Below are 17,334 nucleotides of genomic sequence, written 5' to 3'. Positions count from 1 at the left end.
ATGTTTAACATTCTCATGCTGCCCTTCCTTCAGCTGGCATTTTGCCTGAGCTGCCACTGCTGCTCACTTTCATCTTTCCCCAGGAGAGGAGGGTTGTTGTGTGTTCGGGAGTGTGTTTTGCAACAGAAGAGCACCAGGAGGCCAGAGGCATGCTTCAAAGGAGTGGCAACCAGAGGGCAGCTACTGCTGCTCCAGCTTAGGATTCCTCTGCCATCTGCCGCACATACAAAGTACCCCCCCCCCCCCCGGAAGCAGATTGAGGATCTCCTTTGCAGCAAACAGCAAGCCCTGGGGAGAGGAAGAAGATGGAGGTGGGGGTAGGGGTCTTCCTCCAGCAGACTTGGCACTGGGCTCTGAGTCTACCACATAAATGCAGGTTCAGTTCCAGACCACCAGAGTAAAGCGAATACAGTCATACCTCAGGTTGAATACGCTTCGAGTTGAGCCCGTTCGAGTTGTGCTCCGTGGCAACCCAGAAGTAACGGAGTGTGTTACTTCCGGGTTTCGCCGCTTGCGCATGCACAGACGCTAAAAATGACGTCATGCGGATGTGCAGAAGCGACGAAAAGCGACGCACACATGCACAGACGTGCTGTCGCTAGTTACGTTTACCTCTAGATGCGAACGGGGCTCCGGAACGGATCCCGTCCGTATCTAGAGGTACCACTGTATCACAGTGGGCTGTGGCCTTCCTTCCCCTGGAAGCAACTGGGCTGCTTTCAGGGGCACCTGTGTCCAAGAAAGGAGCAATATCTGTGAAGCACAATCCCTTAGCCTAACCTACCTCACAGGGTTGTCATGAAGTTAAAATAGGGAGTGGGAAGCCGCATGCTCCACCTTGAGCTCCTTTGAGGAAAAGGGAGATACAAATATGGTATGCATGTGTGTATTTACACACACACACACACACACACCACACACACACATATGGACAAACACATGCCTATTTGCAACAATTACAGGTGGTTTGCAGTGATAATTTTATGCAAGGGATAGCTTGGTAGAGCATGAGAATATTAATCCCTGGTTCATGGGTTCGAGCCCAAAATGGGACAAAAGATTCCTTCATTGCAGGGGGTTGGACTAGATGCTCCTCGTGATCTCTTCCAACTCTATGATTCTTAAGAGTGGCATGTGTCCCCCAGAGAGGATGTTTCTTACCAGGTGATGCCTTCTGCCACACACAGAGACCCATCATCTAGAAAGAAAAAGAAAAACAACAAGTGAATGCTTTTGGCTTCAGGGTTGACTAACTGATCAATTAATCAAACAGAAACTCAGACAAGGGAATCCCTCCTAAGATTTATTTAGTCAAATGACAGTCGTAAACGTAACCTGACGACATTAGCTGTCAAAGGATTTTGGAAACTGCCACTGCAAAACAGATGATTTGCGGGACCCCCAGTGCCTGCCCTCAATCCTTCAGCACGTTCCTGCATTCCTGGCTCACGCTCCCATCCTGAAAGAAGAGGGGCTACACTTTTGCTAGCTAAATAATAGGTCCATATTTTGGGGCACAGGTCCAGTTCAGTAAACTACCCAGCCCTTATCAAATAAGCTCCGTAGGGAGGCAGCAGTAAGAAAGGGATCCTTTGGGACTGGCTGCCTTGCTAAACTGAAGTCAGAGGAAGGGTTAACCAGCTGAGGCAATAGGCGAGGAAGAGCCTCTTTCATCCCTTAGGCATAAAGGCTTGTGGAGCACACCTTTGCTCAGAGTTGGAGGCATGTGCGCTGCAGCAAGAAGTGCAGGTAAACTCCTGGCTCCTAGATGTATGCTTTGGCTTGCAGTTTAGTTGGTTAGGCCCCTGTGCTGCTATGGCCAGCAAGCTCTATGTGTGTGGTGTGTGTGTGTGTGTAGCTGCTCCTTCATGCCACAGACCATGTTGGGCATCAGCTTATTTTCTGCCATCCCAGCCTGCTGAAGAAGACCCTCCAAACCCCTTGGGATGATTCCTGGATGATCCCAGCAGCCTCCTGAAGGAACAGAGTGAGAGTGCCACTCACCACTTACGCCGAAGGGTTGCAAAAGAAAACTGAGGCCCAGAGAGCGGGGTTGCTCCGCGCTGCCACCAATACTCATTGAAACCAGCTGAAACCAGCTGCCAGTCCTGCTGCCTTGCCCTGTTCTCATGCTGGGTTTGATCCTGAGACAGAACCGTGTGCAGGACCCCTGACTAGTGAGTAAAAGTGTGTTTGGGGAGAGGCGGTGGCCAAACCCTTCCTGCCCTAGACGGGGGTGCGGTGTTGGTGTTTCCCCCTGCCCTTTGCACTGGGGTGCTTTGCAGCAGCTATGAGTTTTGTAATGCCTTTCTTGATGTTTCCTGTTTCCTCCCACAAGGGCAACCTGAGCCCTTGCTCTCTTTTAGAGCCACCTTGTGATGGGGTGGGCGAGAGGCATTAATTCTATTCCTAGCTGGCTGTTGGACAGGTTCTGTACAAACAAATGCAGTCAGTGTGCCTGTGTGTGTTTCCGTGGGGCCTTTCATCTTCTGCCCATGCCAGGAAACAGTTGTACGTTACCCATGGCGAAGAGACATAGAGGGGATCCAAGAATCTGGAAATAAATAAGAACCAACCAGTGAATAATGTCTGCTCAATAATGCTGGCAAGGTTTTGTTAGTTAGTAGTTAACCAGGGGACGGTCACCAGCTGACAAGCCTCTTTCCTTCTCTCTTTGGCTTCCAACTGACTTCTTCCTGCTTCCGCAACAGACTCTTCCAACTGCCCCGGAATGTCCTGAGTGCAAGTGTTGAGTGACATCCTAGTAGGGTGTAGAGGGCATCTCTCTCATACACACATTGCCTTGTGCTCCCTCCATCTGTTGTCGAGTGCTGGGCCTCCTTCCTGGCTCCTTGCTGAGAACCCCTGCTTCACAGGACTACCTCTGTCTAGAAGGCACAAGGGAGAAGGTGCTGAGGACTTCTAGTATGTCACATAACCAGAGCTGATCTCGTGTACGTGTGTGTGTATGGGGCAGGGGACACTCTCTTCCTCCCCCGCTTCAGCTTCAATCCCTGCTCATTGTCTGGAGCTACTCCCACCTCCCCAAAAGGCAGGACTAGCTCAATTGGGATTCATCCAGCACCACCAAACCTTGTCCTCCCACCAGTGTTTTGGTAAAGCATGCAGGAAGTGCAACCTGAGCGACAGATGAAGTAAGAGGCTCAGAGATCTGCCCTTTGAAAGCTGAGGGGTGTTAACTGGGGTGCTTTGCATTTGTCCCCCTCTCCGTCTCCAACTCAACCCTACTGTCTGTTACATTATGAACTGACTTGGGTAAGTGATTGGACCCTTTTGCTCATGCTGGGAGCCCAAGTCTTGGGATCTATATAGGCGTAACAATTGGGATTTCCTAATGCACCCATGAAATTAATCTGACAAAATGGCACCAAAAGGCCTGTGGGAAGGAGGAAGGGAAGGTTTGGTGGTATCCCGGTCTGGGTGGTATCCAGACAGCTGTGATGTTGAGGTGGGCTAGGGAGCTGAATGGAGTTTAGTGACTATGGTTGCTGGGCTTCAACTGGCCCAGTTGCCCAGTTACTGCTGCTGTGAACCCTTATGTGCTTATAACTGGTGTTATCCCACCCCGATCCATCATTCAAGTAACAATTTGAGTTTTTGGTGCAAAGTGAACCACATGTTATACACTGTGCATATATTGCCATTAGCCTCCCATGGGATTTGATTGTTTACATTTGCTGAAATAAGCACAGTAATTGACAACCAGAGTTAACAAGGGAGGATTAACCAGCTGCAAAAAAAATAGTATGGCACTTTAAGTATACTATAGCAACAGTTAATAGCTGCCATGCAAAAGTCTATCAGAAGCCATGCACCCCGCCCCCCGCTAGTTATAGTGGTTTCCTTTGTCAACAGATATTTGCCATTTCCATCTCTCTCTTCATAACCATTGTAAAATCTAGAATGAACAGCACTCTTCCCCAGTGCCCCCCACCCATCTGCTGGGGCTCTCATTACTATTGTGGATCTATTGAGAATGGCTAGGAGAGCACCTCACACCTGTTGTTAGGGAAGGGCTTATGCTGATGTGGTTGCCTTGGCAACAGTGACAAAGATGAAAGCCTCTGGGAGAAGCCTTGAATAATAACATGGAGGGACCACATGGGAGAGAAAGCGGGTGTGGAAGGCAGGGGACCCTGAGAGTTTAAAGAGTGGAGAAATAGAGCATGAAGCAGAATTCCCCTGTACACTATAGAATTCAAATTTAAGTTTCAAGCATTTATGCATTTACTCAGTTAGCTCACATTTGCAGAGTCTGAAAACAGTGACAAAAACTGACATTTTAAAATGAAGCTTTCATTTCTCTTTATTGTAATTGAGAAGCAGATGAATCACATCTCTGTCATTCTGTTGAGAAACTGAAAACGGGGATTGGCCACTACAAGCAATTGGCCGATTTGGGACAGCTAATCAGTCCTTGAAGGCTGGTGGCTGACATCTGATCTTCATCCCCTCAGTGATTGGAAAGAAGCTGAGGGGCCACAGGTCACTAAAGATGGCAGGTGGGCATTTGCCAAATTTCCGGGTGCCAGAGGGAACCTGTGCCTAGCTTGGGAGAATTCACTCTTCCAAGATAAAGGAAAGGTCGCCCGTCTGATGGCGTCCCCAGGAGCTCCTGAGCAGAGCCAGAAAGCAAATCATGGCAGGAAGACTAAGCAAAGGGGGCCTTTTGTCTCTGTGAGTTGGAGGGAACAGTGCCTGGTGGTGCATATGTGGGTGATGACATTCCTCCAACCATGGGCATAGCCAAGGGTTGGGCAGGGAGGGGCAGCTGCCCTCCCCTAAATCAAGTAAAACAATAGAAATACTTAACTACCTGACCATTCACAACGGTTCTGTCCCCCCCAACAAAAGTCCTGCCTGCCCCCCCAGTCCTGCCCCCAAAACAAAAATCCTGGCTACACAGTCACTGCGGCTATAAGCAACCTCTAAACCGAACATACCAAAACAGTGAACATAAGCGTTAAAATCCCATAAAATTCAAGCGAATTAATGGGTAAAATTACAAAAGCATGGGAAAACACCAGCAAAACATAAAAAGGTGACTACAATGTGATCGAAAAACTTCCTCAGGAGTTGGGGAAAACTTGCCTTGGAATGTACAGTTCTCTCAACTGATACAGTGCTCATTAAATATGCTGGGCTCTCTAACTATGCTGGGCTCCTCTTGAGTCTAGTGGCATTTTTCCTGATCTGTAGTATACTTTCTAGCTGACATTCCCAGGCCTACCTGGAAATGCTGCCATGTGTGGGGTTGAACCTGTGACCTTCTGCAAAGCAAGCAGATGCTCTACCCTTGTGCCATGGTGCTTCCCTGTACAGATCAGCTGAAGAGGGGGTTAGTGCCCCTGTCCCTCACCAAATGATGTTACAACCTCTCAGGCCTCTTCCATGCTGTGTCTAGGTTCTTATTTGTTTTAATTTGGCAGCTGGCACCAAAATCAGTGGGGCTTTTGTGGGCTAGGAAAATGTACTTAGATGGTGGGAGGGGATGAGTGAGCTCTCTGGGCCAGAAGCTGGCAAGCCCCACCTTAAGCCAAGGAGGAGCTCCCTGGTGGTCTCTGTTTGCACTGGGGCAGCACCTACTCCCCACAACTCATTGGAAGAAAGCAACATGAGGAGGTCATGTTCCCAGGATTCTTTCCTGGGTATTCGTTCTTTTCTGTGTTTCCTGGCACAGGTTCCTCTCCCTCCTGCCGCTGCTGCCTTCTGTGCATGGAGAAAGATGGAGAAAACCAACGGTCTGAAGGCTTCACCTGCCAACCATCAGCCACAGGAGCCCATGAAAACTGCTGCCAATGGGGACCCAGAGAGAAAGGAGCTCAGCAACCACAGCAGGTAACTCTCAGAGCAGGTGGCCTTGAGGTCTGCTGCAAGGGGTCCCTGGCCCAAGAGCCAGCTTGGCACTGGATACCCAGTGTTGAGGGAGGAAAGGCACCCAAAACATGCTCTTCAATAATTGCTTGCTGCATACCCATACAGAGCTTGTCTGAGGCCCAGGGCAGGGATCTTGTTCTTGGCTTGACTGTGTAAGTCTGTCATGCCCTTAGCAGGGCCCCCAGCTGTTTTAGCCCTCTAAGGCCCAGGGCAAGTGTATCTGGTTGCCCACCCCTCTGCAAGGGCCTGGGCTGTTGCCTAGCATAACTGAATAGGGGTCAGTCTGTGCCTAAGGGAGATGAGGAAGCCTTTGGGGCCACTTGGGAAGGAGTTCAGGGATGAGAGCAAATAGTCCTTCCTGGTGAGCGTGGAGGCCCCGGGAAAAGTTTCCTCCATGGGCGAATTCACAACTCTGAGTTCCAATAGGAAACACACTTTTAGAGCATGGTGCTAATGATGCCAATGTTGCGGGTTCAATCCCCCTATGAGCCAAGAGGTCTGACTCCTGCACTGCAGGGGGTTGGACTAGATGACCCTCAGTGTGCATTTCTATCAACTCTGCATTTCTATCAATCTATGATTCTGAAAATGTATTGGGACCCTCCACAGCTGGGCTTTTGTGAAGCAGCCCTTTCAGATCCCACCCCCGCATTTCTCAAGCAAATGCTTGACTTCTCTGCATCTCAGCACTGCGTGCTCTGGAATAAGGGTGGCTGGGACAGGTGAGAGGAGATCTGATTTTTGTCTCCTCTAGGTTCTCCTTGCAGCCAGCAGGGATAGGATCTCAGATTAGGTCTCCACCTTGTGGTCAAGGCAGGAGGTAGGCTGTAGTTCCCAAAATCCTCCAGTTTGCTTTCCTGCCTATGTTGAGCACAGTCACAAATCAACTCCCTTAATGTGTGTGTGTGGGGGGGGGTTCTCTAGGGCTAGACAATATGGGAGTCATTACAACTCCCAAGTCAATCAACTTGGATTGATGTGGAGTTCTTGCTTTGATGTGGGAAGGGAGCTTGAGGAGGAGGCAGTGGCAGTGAGAGGGGCAGACCCCCTTATGAGGGGAGGGTGTTCCGCTCCATTCCCACCTCTGCTTGGCAGCCAAGGGTCATCCTTCCTACCTGGTCTCTCTACAGAGTGCCGTCAGCCAATGATGACACGTCCTCAGAACTTCAGCGTGTTGCCGCCTTGGATAATGTGGACGAGAAATCCCACAAGACAGGAGGCCTCTCCAGGTACTTCTTATGGGGCTCCTTGTGGGGTTGATGAAGCACAGCCAAGATAAAGTGTCTCCTCCTCAGGCTTTGTGGTAGCCTTTGCAGCGGAGATGGAAAATGCAACAGGAGCCCACCACTCTGTGGAGCAGCAGTCTTTGGAAGTGGGGGGGGGGGTCAGCCTGGGTGGGTGTGGAAGTTGTGCTGAAATTGTGCCCATCAGCAAAACCAAAGAGTAGTCTCCATGAGCTACTCCGCTCTAGATGGGGATGTTACAAGAAAGGAGATTCCGACTCAACCTTATGAAGAACTTTCTGAGGGTAAGAGCCATTCAACAGTGCGACGGACTCGCTTAGATGATGGTGGACTCTCCATTCATTGGAGGTTTTAAACAGAGGTCAGAAGGCCATCTGCCAGGGATTCTTGTAGCTGTGACTCCTGCATTGCAGGGGATTGAACTAGGTGGCCCTTGCGGATCCCTTCCAACTCTACAATTCTATGATTCTATTATTTTGACTCATTACCCATAGCTGAGCTGGTGTTTCAAGACTTAGGAACATAAGAGATTGTCATTTACTCAGGCAGAGCATTAGCCCATCTAACTCAGTATTATCTAATCCTGCCTATGCACAGTTTCAGGCAGGAGTCCTTTCCCAGCCCCACCTCGTGATGCTGCCAGGGGTTGAAGCTGGGACCTTCTGCATGCAAAGCAGGTGCTCTGGCCACTAAGCTATGGCCCTTGCCCACAATTCTACCCTGCTGGGGGTGCTCTTGAAAGCCCATAAGGGCCATTTGTGGAGATGGCCTAGAACATGGTAGGAGTTTCAAGGGAGGCCCTGCTAGCTGTGGCTGCTGAAGAACCCTCTGCTGTTTCTCCTCCTAAGAAGCACTTGATTGAACAAGATGTGCAAGAGGAGGCTTCGTAACCCTCACAAGCCCCGAGGACTTTGTCTTCCTCTTTTGCTGATTCCCAGGAAAGCTGATGACAGTGAAGGTCACAGACTTGGATGGCTCTAAAAATGGATTGGACAGATTAATGGAGGAGAAGATGGCTATCAATGGTGACTAGCCAGGATGGCTATACTCCACTTGCACTGTTAAAGGCAAAAATGCATCTGAATCCCAGTTGCTGGAGACCACAGGAGAGGGGAGTGCTCTTGTGTTCGAATCCTGCTTGCAGATTTCCATAATGGGCATCTGGATGGCCACTGTGAGAAGAAGATGGTGGACTAGATGGGCCATTGTCTTGATCCAGCTACAGGGCTCTTCTTTTGATCCCTCCTGACAGCTTAGAAGGAGTGAGATGCTTCAGCACCTAGATTAGGCACTTAGGGGGAAGCAATGGGCAGAGTGGGGCTGTGTAACTGCAGCTCAGAGGGAGAGAGAGGGAGAAAAACTGTACACTTCTCCTGCCCAGGGTGAATGTGAGGGGAGACTCTACTCCACTGCTCCACTGGAAATGTAAGGGTGTTCTCTCCCCCCTCCCCATTTGCAAAGCTTGACCCTTTCCCTTCTCTCTTCCTTTTCTAGGATAGCCCGCCTGGTGATGGTTATCCGGGGTTGGGCCAATAAAGGCTTGAAAGAAGAAGAGCGGCGGCCAGACTCCTTCCTGGAACGATTTCGAGGACCAGATGTCAAGACTTTGGCAGTAGCTGCAGCAAGGGGCGATGGGTTTGATACCCATGAAAGAAAGACAAAGTGAGACTCCCTCCTGGCTGGCTGGAGCTGCTGTGGGAGGCTTTGCATGGGCCAGGAGAGGAAATCATAGGCCACCTTCCCTCTTCTTCTCACCCCCATCTCCTTCCTCATCTTCCTCTTCCTCCTCCTCTTTCTTCTTTCTCCCACTTCCTACCTCTTCCTCTTCTTCCTCCTCTTCTTCACTTTCTTCTTCTTCTTCTTCTTCTTCTTCTTCTTCTTCTTCTTCTTCTTCTTCTTCTTCTTCTTCCTCTTCTTCTTCTTCTCCTCCTCCTCCTCCTCCTCCTTCCTCCTCCTCCTCCTCCCCCTCCTCTTTTTCTTTCTTTTCCTCCTTCTCCTCCTACTTCTTCCTCATCTTCCCCCTCCTGCTTCTTTCCCCTTTTTCTCTTCCTTTTCTTTTTTCCTCCTCCACCATAAATAAGGGGCAGGCCTCATTGGTAAGGTTGGACCTTGCCATTAGCCATGGTAATTTGAGCAAAGAAGAAAGGGCAGGCTGCTGGAGAGTGAAAGAGACTCACAATCAGCCAGGGTCTTTGGCACTGAGCAAACAGGGTCTTCCCTGAGAGGTTAAGTGGAATGTGTTAATTACCAGAGAGCAGCAATGGTTCTGGGCTGCTGTGGCCCAGTGAGGCTTTTGCAAAACAGGAGCAGGCAAGAGTGTTCAGGCCATTGTGTAAGGCTGTTGTGCAAGTGCTGAGGTTGTTGGTCATTGTGGACAAGGCTGAGGAGAGGAACAGAGCATTCCTTTTCTTCCCATTCTACACTTTAGAAATAAAAATTGCCATACTTTGACAGCCTTCAAGGTATGCCATCAAGGCCTTTCAGGGAACAGGAGGTTGGGCTTGCTCTAGTGATTCTAGCAGCCAGGACCTCCTGCCTTCTCCCATCTAATGCCCTGTGAGCCGGCCCACCCCTTTCCCTCTCCCATGAGGCCTAAGATGGGGTTGGACACTTTTGTAACAATCTGAAGTACTGGATGGAGACCTCAGAACACCCGAAGTGGAGAGCAGGCAGCTGGGGGGGCTTTCCTTTGGGGCATCTTGTTGGCCACTGTGAGAACAGCATGCTGAACTAGATGGGCTCTCTTTAGCCTGATCAGCTGCTGCAGGGTTCTTCTGATGTTCTCGCTGGGCGGCTTAGAAGGTATGAGACGCTTCAGGAACAGGAAGGCTGATTGGACATTTGGATGGAAGGAAGGGGTGGGCCTGGGGTGTTTACTTCTCAGTCACTGTGCTGTGGCCACCTCTGGTCATCTGTCTGGGTAAAGGAGGTCTGTGTGTGCTCACTTAACCCTTTCAGTTTTATGTACTCCAAATCACACCCACCCCCACAGTGTGAATTCATGCCTTAGCTGCAATTTAGACTAGGGATTTGAAGATTGCAGGCTCTCTCCACCACCATCTCTCCTCTAGGCCAGATCCATTGAAGACTCATTGCGGCCACTGAAATGTTTTGCTTCTATCTGCAGGAAGAAATGGAAAGTCTTTGTGATGAATCCCGCAGGGGACTGGTATTACCGATGGCTTATGGTCATTGCAGTCCCAGTCCTGTATAACTGGTGCACGTTGGTAGCACGGTGAGTCCTTGGAACCCATGTTTTTGGGGGGTGGGCACAAGAGAAGGGGGGGTGCAGATTCCGCCCAGAGCACATATCTGCACCAATCTGCAGAGCATGATGTGAGTCCTTGTGACTCCTCTCCCCGCTGCTGTTTCTCTCCTGATCCTCTCCCCCAGAACTTCTCTTCCTAGGAAGCATGGATTTAACAATCCTTAATTTGCTGGAGTTTCAGTAGTTACAGGGTTAACTCACTGCTGAAACTCTGGGAGGCTGCTTATGACACTTCCAACATATGGAATTACTTATTATTTCTATTTTATTCATTTATTAAATTAGTATACCATCCTTCATTGGAATATCGCAGGATGGTTCCCAACATAAAAATACAAAATGAGAACACGAATACATAATAAAACAAGAGCAACCGCCCATAACGCCCCCAAACACATTTAAAATGTCATAGAATGTTTAATAAGTCAAAGGCCTCATTATAAAGAAACATATTTGCCTGGTGCTTAAAGATAATGTCATGAAGGCACCACATGAGCTTTCCTGGGGAGATCATTCCATAAGTGGGGTGCCACCACTGAAAAGGCCTGCTGTCATGTTACTGCCCTCTAGAAACCTTGTGGAAAAGGCACATGAAGAAGGGCTTCTTGCGGTCCTTGATGAGTAGTCCCTGCTCCAGGAAACCTGCCAGGGAAACACAGTGTGAGGCATTTTGAATTGGGCCCGGAAATGAATTGGCAGCCAGTGCAGTTGGGCCAGGAACAGGGCAATATGTCCAAACCATCTTGCCCCAGTGAGCAATCTGGCTACCGAATTCTGCACTAGCTGAAGTTTCTGAACTGTTTTCAGAGGCAGCCCCACAAATAACATGTTGCTGTAATCTAACCCAGAGGTTACCAGAGCGTAGACAACTGAAGTTAGGCTACCCCTGTCCAGATAGTGGTGCAGCTTGGCCTCCTTGCTTCCCAATCAGCTGCCCGAGCCACCAGAGGGCTGCTGCCTTCTAATTGTCTCTCTCACCCTCCTCACCACAGGGCCTGTTTCAACGACCTCCAAAGGAAGTACTGGATCTGGTGGCTAGTTCTAGACTACATCGCAGATAGCATCTACATCGCAGACATTGTCATCCGCTTTCACACAGGTGAGGGAGCTGTGTGGGGAGGAACCTGGCTCAGCCTTCATCTCACTATGGTGGTTAAGGATTCCACCTCCAGCACTTGTGAGACAGAAAATGGCCCCAATAAAGCAAATCTTATTAATGGCAGTTCTGAAAAATAGAGTTCCCCAATGAAAGATTTATCAGCCTTCACTGCTGAATAATTTTCTTAAAATTACCCACCTGGGCATCAATATTCAGGTCTGGCAAAAGCCTCTGCCTTGATATCATATTGAGCTGATGAATGATCTGAATGCTGTGGGGTGGGTGGGAGGAGTGCAGAATCTCATGCTCTCCCACTATCTGGGGCTGGGACATCTTTTCAACAATCACCACCCACCCTACAAGCTCACCACTCTAAGGATGGGAGGCCTGTTTTGCTTAGAATCCTGTGTGCTGTAAGTCCTGCCTGCTCTCCAAATGCTGCTGCTACCTGGCTCTAGTTGGATTACGGGGCTGGAGATGGGTGAAATCCAAGGCATGTGGAATGAACAGATTGGATGGAAATAAACACATCACCATATCTGCAGTGACAGCACTAGGCAAAGATTTTGCTGCGTTTTAATGCCTCACACTGTGTTTCCCTGGCAGGTTTCCTAGAGCAGGGATTACTCGTCAAGGACCTCAAGAAGCTGCGTGATAAGTACATTGCCACCATGCAGTTCAAGCTGGATGTCCTCTCTGTTTTGCCCACTGACTTTGCTTACTTTGCCGTCGGCTTAAACCGCCCCGAGTTGCGCTTCAACCGGCTGCTGCATTTCTCCCGCATGTTTGAGTTCTTTGACCGGACGGAGACACGGACCAGCTACCCAAACATCTTCCGAATCTGCAACCTGGTGATGTACATCTTGGTCATCATCCACTGGAATGCCTGCATTTACTATGCTATCTCTAAGGCCATTGGCTTTGGAGAGGACACCTGGGTGTATCCCAACATCTCAGACCCAGAGTTTGGTTATTTGACAAGGGAGTACATCTACTGCCTCTATTGGTCCACACTGACCTTGACTACCATTGGGGAGACCCCTCCGCCTGTGCGTGATGAAGAGTATCTCTTCGTCATCTTTGACTTCCTGATTGGTGTCCTCATCTTTGCTACCATTGTGGGAAATGTGGGCTCCATGATCTCCAACATGAACGCCACCAGGGCAGAGTTTCAGGCCAAGATTGATGCAGTCAAGCATTACATGCAGTTCCGCAAAGTGAGCAAGGACATGGAGGCCAAGGTGATCAAGTGGTTTGACTACCTGTGGACCAATAAGAAAACTGTGGAGGAGTGGGAGGTCCTGAAGAACCTGCCTGACAAGCTGCGGGCAGAGATAGCCATCAACGTCCACCTGGAGACGCTGAAGAAAGTGAGGATCTTCCAGGACTGTGAGGCTGGGCTTCTGGTGGAGCTGGTGCTCAAGCTCCGCCCCCAGGTATTCAGCCCTGGAGACTATATTTGCCGGAAGGGGGACATTGGCAAGGAGATGTATATCATCAAGGAAGGGAAGCTGGCTGTTGTGGCAGATGATGGCGTGACCCAGTATGCTATGCTCACAGCAGGCTGCTGCTTTGGGGAGATCAGCATCCTCAACATCAAAGGAAGCAAAATGGGGAACCGGAGGACGGCAAATATCCGGAGCATTGGCTATTCCGACCTTTTCTGCCTGTCTAAGGAGGACCTCATGGAAGCAGTGACAGAGTATCCAGATGCCAAGAAAGTCCTGGAGGAGCGTGGGCGAGAGATCCTCACCAAAGAAGGTCTGTTAGATGAAGCAACTGCAGCAGAGGGCATGGAAGGTATGGATGTGGGGCAAAAGCTGAGCAGGCTGGAGGCCAGCTTGGACATGCTGAATGCCCGGTTCTCCCGCCTCCTGGCTGAGTATGATGCTGCCCAGATGAAGCTCAAGCAACGTGTCACCTCCCTGGAGACCAAAGTGAAGCAAGACCAGCAGGATGACTTCTTCTCTGATGGTTCCATTAGCCCATCCACAGAAGAGGGGAAAGCCAAACCTTAACCTACTGCGCTGCCATCTGGATTTGAGGCAGCAGCATTTCCTTGCATCTGATTCCCATCCAGACTGCCTTGCAGTAACCCTGTCTCCACCAAACTGCTGCTCCCTAGCTGACTCTTTCTCTCCCCTTAGTCCATTCCCAGGTGTATGTTCCTGGTGACTTTCACCAGGGTCCTTTTAAGTCTCTCTTGAACTGCTTTGAGAAGGTCAGACACCCTCCATTTCTTTCCTCAAGTTGCATGTTCCTCCTCTCACCCTCGCCCCCAAATGGGCCAAATAGCACTGCCTCTGACAGGTGCTTATTTGGAACATTCCCATCAAGTAACCCACTACAGTAGACCACATTACCTGCTTACAATCTTATTTTGACAACCACTTTTGTGAAAATCTCTAAGCCGGTCCAGGTCCTTCCTGTTCGTGGAGCACATTCAGAGAAAACCTCTCCCTGTGAACTGCCTATGCTCCCTAAGTCTGCATAGAGGGCAAAGGAAGGGGATGTGTGCACTTGGGTGTGTGGGATGTTGGTGTTTGCTAGGGCCTGAACCCACCTGCTTCAGTGAGGATTATAAGATTTTGGAAATGTGTTAGTTGAAGATTGCTTGTATGCCTGCAATCCTGCCATCCCACACAAGCTCTTTAGCCCTGGTTCTGCTGCCTGACTGCTCAAGCGGACAGTGCTGTCTCATTCAGTCTCATTCCCTTTCTGCTCTTTGAGGCTTTTAAGATCCCTCCTGATTGAGTTTCCCCCTCAGTTCTTGAAGATTTACAGCTCCTTCTGCATCGACTTTAGAGCTCCAATTGATGCCTCTCTTTAGCAAGCATTGCCTTGGGGGCTCGACACACCCCAGTCAGGTAGGGGGAACCCCATACTTGTCCAGGGAAAGTGATTGAGCCCAACACAAATTCTGAACCTGGAACCTATCCCAGAAATGCTGGAGAGGAAAATCTCCTCACATTTCACATGAAGGATTAAGCTGAAGTGGCTGCCCCATGTGTGCTGGGTAGAAATGGCCAGCTGAACATCAGGACAGGCTTGGTTGAGACCATACCCCTCTTTCTTGTTTAACTCACCAGTATCCCTTGGCTAATGCACAATAGCTGTGCCATTCTCAGGGAAACACCCCACCCCCTGCAGCCCTCTCCCTTGTCCATTCCTCTCTTGCCTCAGTTCATGACTGAGCCACTTTGGACCCAAAGGCTGTTTACTTGCCCGAAACTCAGATTTCAGTTTTGGAGCCCTCTTCTCAATTTCCATTTTTATGCACCAAATGAAAATGGGTCACTTTCCTCAGGGTTAGTTGTGGAGGAGGAGTATGCTTAGCCAAAGTGTTTCTATCAAGTTTTCACTGGGTCTGCTCAGATCCTGCCTGGAACCATGAATCCCTCCAGATCCATTTCTGGAATGAAACAGAAGCTCACAAGAATTTGGGGTGGAGCTGTGGGTATGGGAGCAGGACCCATCACCCAAAAAGCCCACAATGCTTCCAAGTCATCTGGCAGGCACATGACTTGATGTGGACTCTACACACCTGAGCCAAGGAAGCCACAACTGACAGGCGCCCTCTGGGGCACGTTACACATCTTCAAAATAAAGAGCTCAGATGTGAGCAGCCAGTGGGTTTAGCAGATGGGTTGCATAGGTGCCTCCCTGCTCCCTCCCCCCAGTTTCCTGGCTGCTGTGGTTGGACTACGCAGACTGTGACTCTTTTACCCTGAGGCTTTGGGTCTGCTCAAGCTAATGTTCCATGAGCTTATTTACTTAACAAACAAATTGCCCTGCAGCTCTCCTTGCAGTGTGTGTGTGTCTAGCAATGTTACATAGCGGCGGCGGCAGCAGCAGCTGCAGCAACAGCAATACATTCCTTTCCAGATCCCACAGACCTCTGGCTTCCCAGGTGCAAATGGTGAGCCACAAGGGGGTGCTGCGTACAGTGGAATGAATTGCAGTCCTGCCTGGCTCAGCCTGATTGGAATGGAGACACACTGAATGTGGGAGCGTCTCTCAAGCGGAAACCCAGAGCAGAGGGGCCCAGCTTTTCCCCTGGAGCCAGAAGCAAATCTTCTCTCTGGAAAGCAAACCTTGTTGTGCCGGAAGGCCTGGTGAGCTGGTCTGCTCATCCAATCCATGTGCTGTTGCATTCATTTTCCTTTGGGAGGGAGTCTGCATGCAAATGACTTGTGGGCCAGCATGAATTTCACAGACCCTCAGGCTTCTGAAGTGCCTATTGCATTGCCCTCCAACTGTTCCTGAACCTATCCCAGGGAAGGAGGGCTCATTTCAAGATGTCACACCCATTTATACTTTTTATAAAGAGTTTTCCTGCTGAGGTTACTCATTAGTTATAAATATGGTTGCTAAAACTCATCTTTTGTCATTTTGTATCTTATGTTTCAAGTGAGGGATGGTGTGACAGTGGCTCCTTTTTGCTCATGGCAGGGTCCTGTTCCACTGGGATCCTTTGTCTTCTTCCCCCTAACCCTGCCTGTCCCACAGTGGTGTAGCATGGGGTGTGGGTGCAAGGGCCACTGTGGCCCTGGGTGCAGAATTCTGATGGGGTCCAACTCAACACCCCCACAACAGGTTCCCTTACTGAGGCCACATGGCTGCACCACACTGCTGACTCAAGTTCAAATTGTGGTGATCGCATGGTTGGTGGTTCGAATGCCCGCGGCGGGGTGCACTCTTGTCGTTTGGTCCCAGCGCCTGCCAACCTAGCAGTTCGAAAGCACCCTGGGTGCAAGTAGATAAATAGGGACCGCTTACCAGCGGGAAGGTAAACGGTGTTCCATGTGCTGCGCTGGTGCTGGCTCGCCAGATGCAGCTTGTCACGCTAGCCACGTGACCCGGAAGTGTCTGCGGACAGCGCTGGCTCCCGGCCTATAGAGTGAGATGAGCGCACAACCCTAGAGTCTGGCAAGACTGGCCTGTACGGGCAGGGGTACCTTTACCTTTACCTTTATGGCCCCCTAGATCCTTTTCACATGCCCTACTGTCAAACCAGTTGTCCCCCTTCCAATATTTGTGCAGCTGGTTATTCCTGCCTACATTTGTCCCTATTGAAATTCATTGTGTTACTTTGGGCCCATTTCTCAAATCTATTAAGGTCATCTTGAATCTTGATTCTGTCTTCTGTGGCATTAGCTACCCCTCCCATTTTTGTGTCATCTGCAAATGACCCTGAATTAATACCTTGTTAATACACATAGAGTTGATGGCAAGAAGGGTGAGGATAGTTTTGGAGGTCATGTGTGCCTGGAACCCCTTTGGGGGAAGGGCAGTGGGTGTAGACAGCTTTGGAGTGAAATAAGGGTTGCAAAGGGCCCCTGGCACACACGACCACATGGTTGCCTGCCACTTGCTTTGTCATTACTGCTTTCTGCTTGAGGCAAGCTGGGCATGTGACTCATTTTCTGTGTGAAAATCCAGGATCCATGATGCACTTTGCTGCTTCTGAGACCACAACAAGAGCGTTTGTGTGGGGTGGAATGCAAGACCACAGTTCTGCTTAAGGGCAATCTGTGCACACAGTGTTTTGAAGGATTTTTTGTTTGTTTGTTTGTTTTATAACAGAGAACCCTCAAGAGTGAGAGCTGTTTCAGCACTCTGGACAGCGGCTGCAGGGCTCATCTGCAGAGAGACAATCTCAGGGAAACACGGAAGAGCTGATGATGAGGGTGACAATGACAGCATATGCATGCTTGCTCCTTGAAAAGCCTACCCAGCCCACCCTATTAACCTACTTGGGAAAATCCTAAACCTTTAAACCATTACTTGACAGAATTCAAAGCAGTCTGCCTGGTTTCTTATGG

General features: G+C 49.8%; 1 protein-coding gene and 1 long non-coding RNA gene across 7 annotated transcripts; one reads left to right on the top strand and one right to left on the bottom strand.

Moving 5' to 3' along the window:
* Positions 1-963: 963 nt before the first annotated feature.
* LOC128406839 (uncharacterized) lies at positions 964-2,708 on the bottom strand. The gene is made up of 2 exons (XR_008328639.1): positions 2,577-2,708; positions 964-1,198 (listed from the first exon to the last, which is right to left on the bottom strand). It is a non-coding gene; the product is annotated as an uncharacterized LOC128406839 (long non-coding RNA).
* A 40-nt stretch (positions 2,709-2,748) lies between these two features.
* On the top strand, positions 2,749-17,305 carry CNGA2 (cyclic nucleotide gated channel subunit alpha 2). 6 transcript variants are annotated; one of them, XM_053374584.1, is made up of 7 exons: positions 2,749-2,909; positions 5,702-5,859; positions 7,029-7,127; positions 8,637-8,804; positions 10,270-10,377; positions 11,403-11,509; positions 12,116-14,705. In XM_053374584.1, exons 2-7 carry the CDS (start codon positions 5,747-5,749, stop codon positions 13,525-13,527), a joined length of 2,007 nt encoding a protein of 668 aa, XP_053230559.1. In that variant the 5' UTR covers positions 2,749-2,909; positions 5,702-5,746; the 3' UTR covers positions 13,528-14,705. The 6 variants fall into 6 exon arrangements, with proteins under 6 accessions (XP_053230559.1, XP_053230555.1, XP_053230556.1 ...); XM_053374580.1 differs by having other exon boundaries at positions 2,749-2,925; XM_053374581.1 differs by having other exon boundaries at positions 2,749-2,954.
* Positions 17,306-17,334: the final 29 nt, after the last annotated feature.

Source organism: Podarcis raffonei, chromosome Z (genome assembly GCF_027172205.1).
Source record: "Podarcis raffonei isolate rPodRaf1 chromosome Z, rPodRaf1.pri, whole genome shotgun sequence".
Lineage (NCBI taxonomy): Eukaryota > Metazoa > Chordata > Lepidosauria > Squamata > Lacertidae > Podarcis > Podarcis raffonei.
This window is presented reverse-complemented; position numbering and strand designations above follow the sequence as displayed.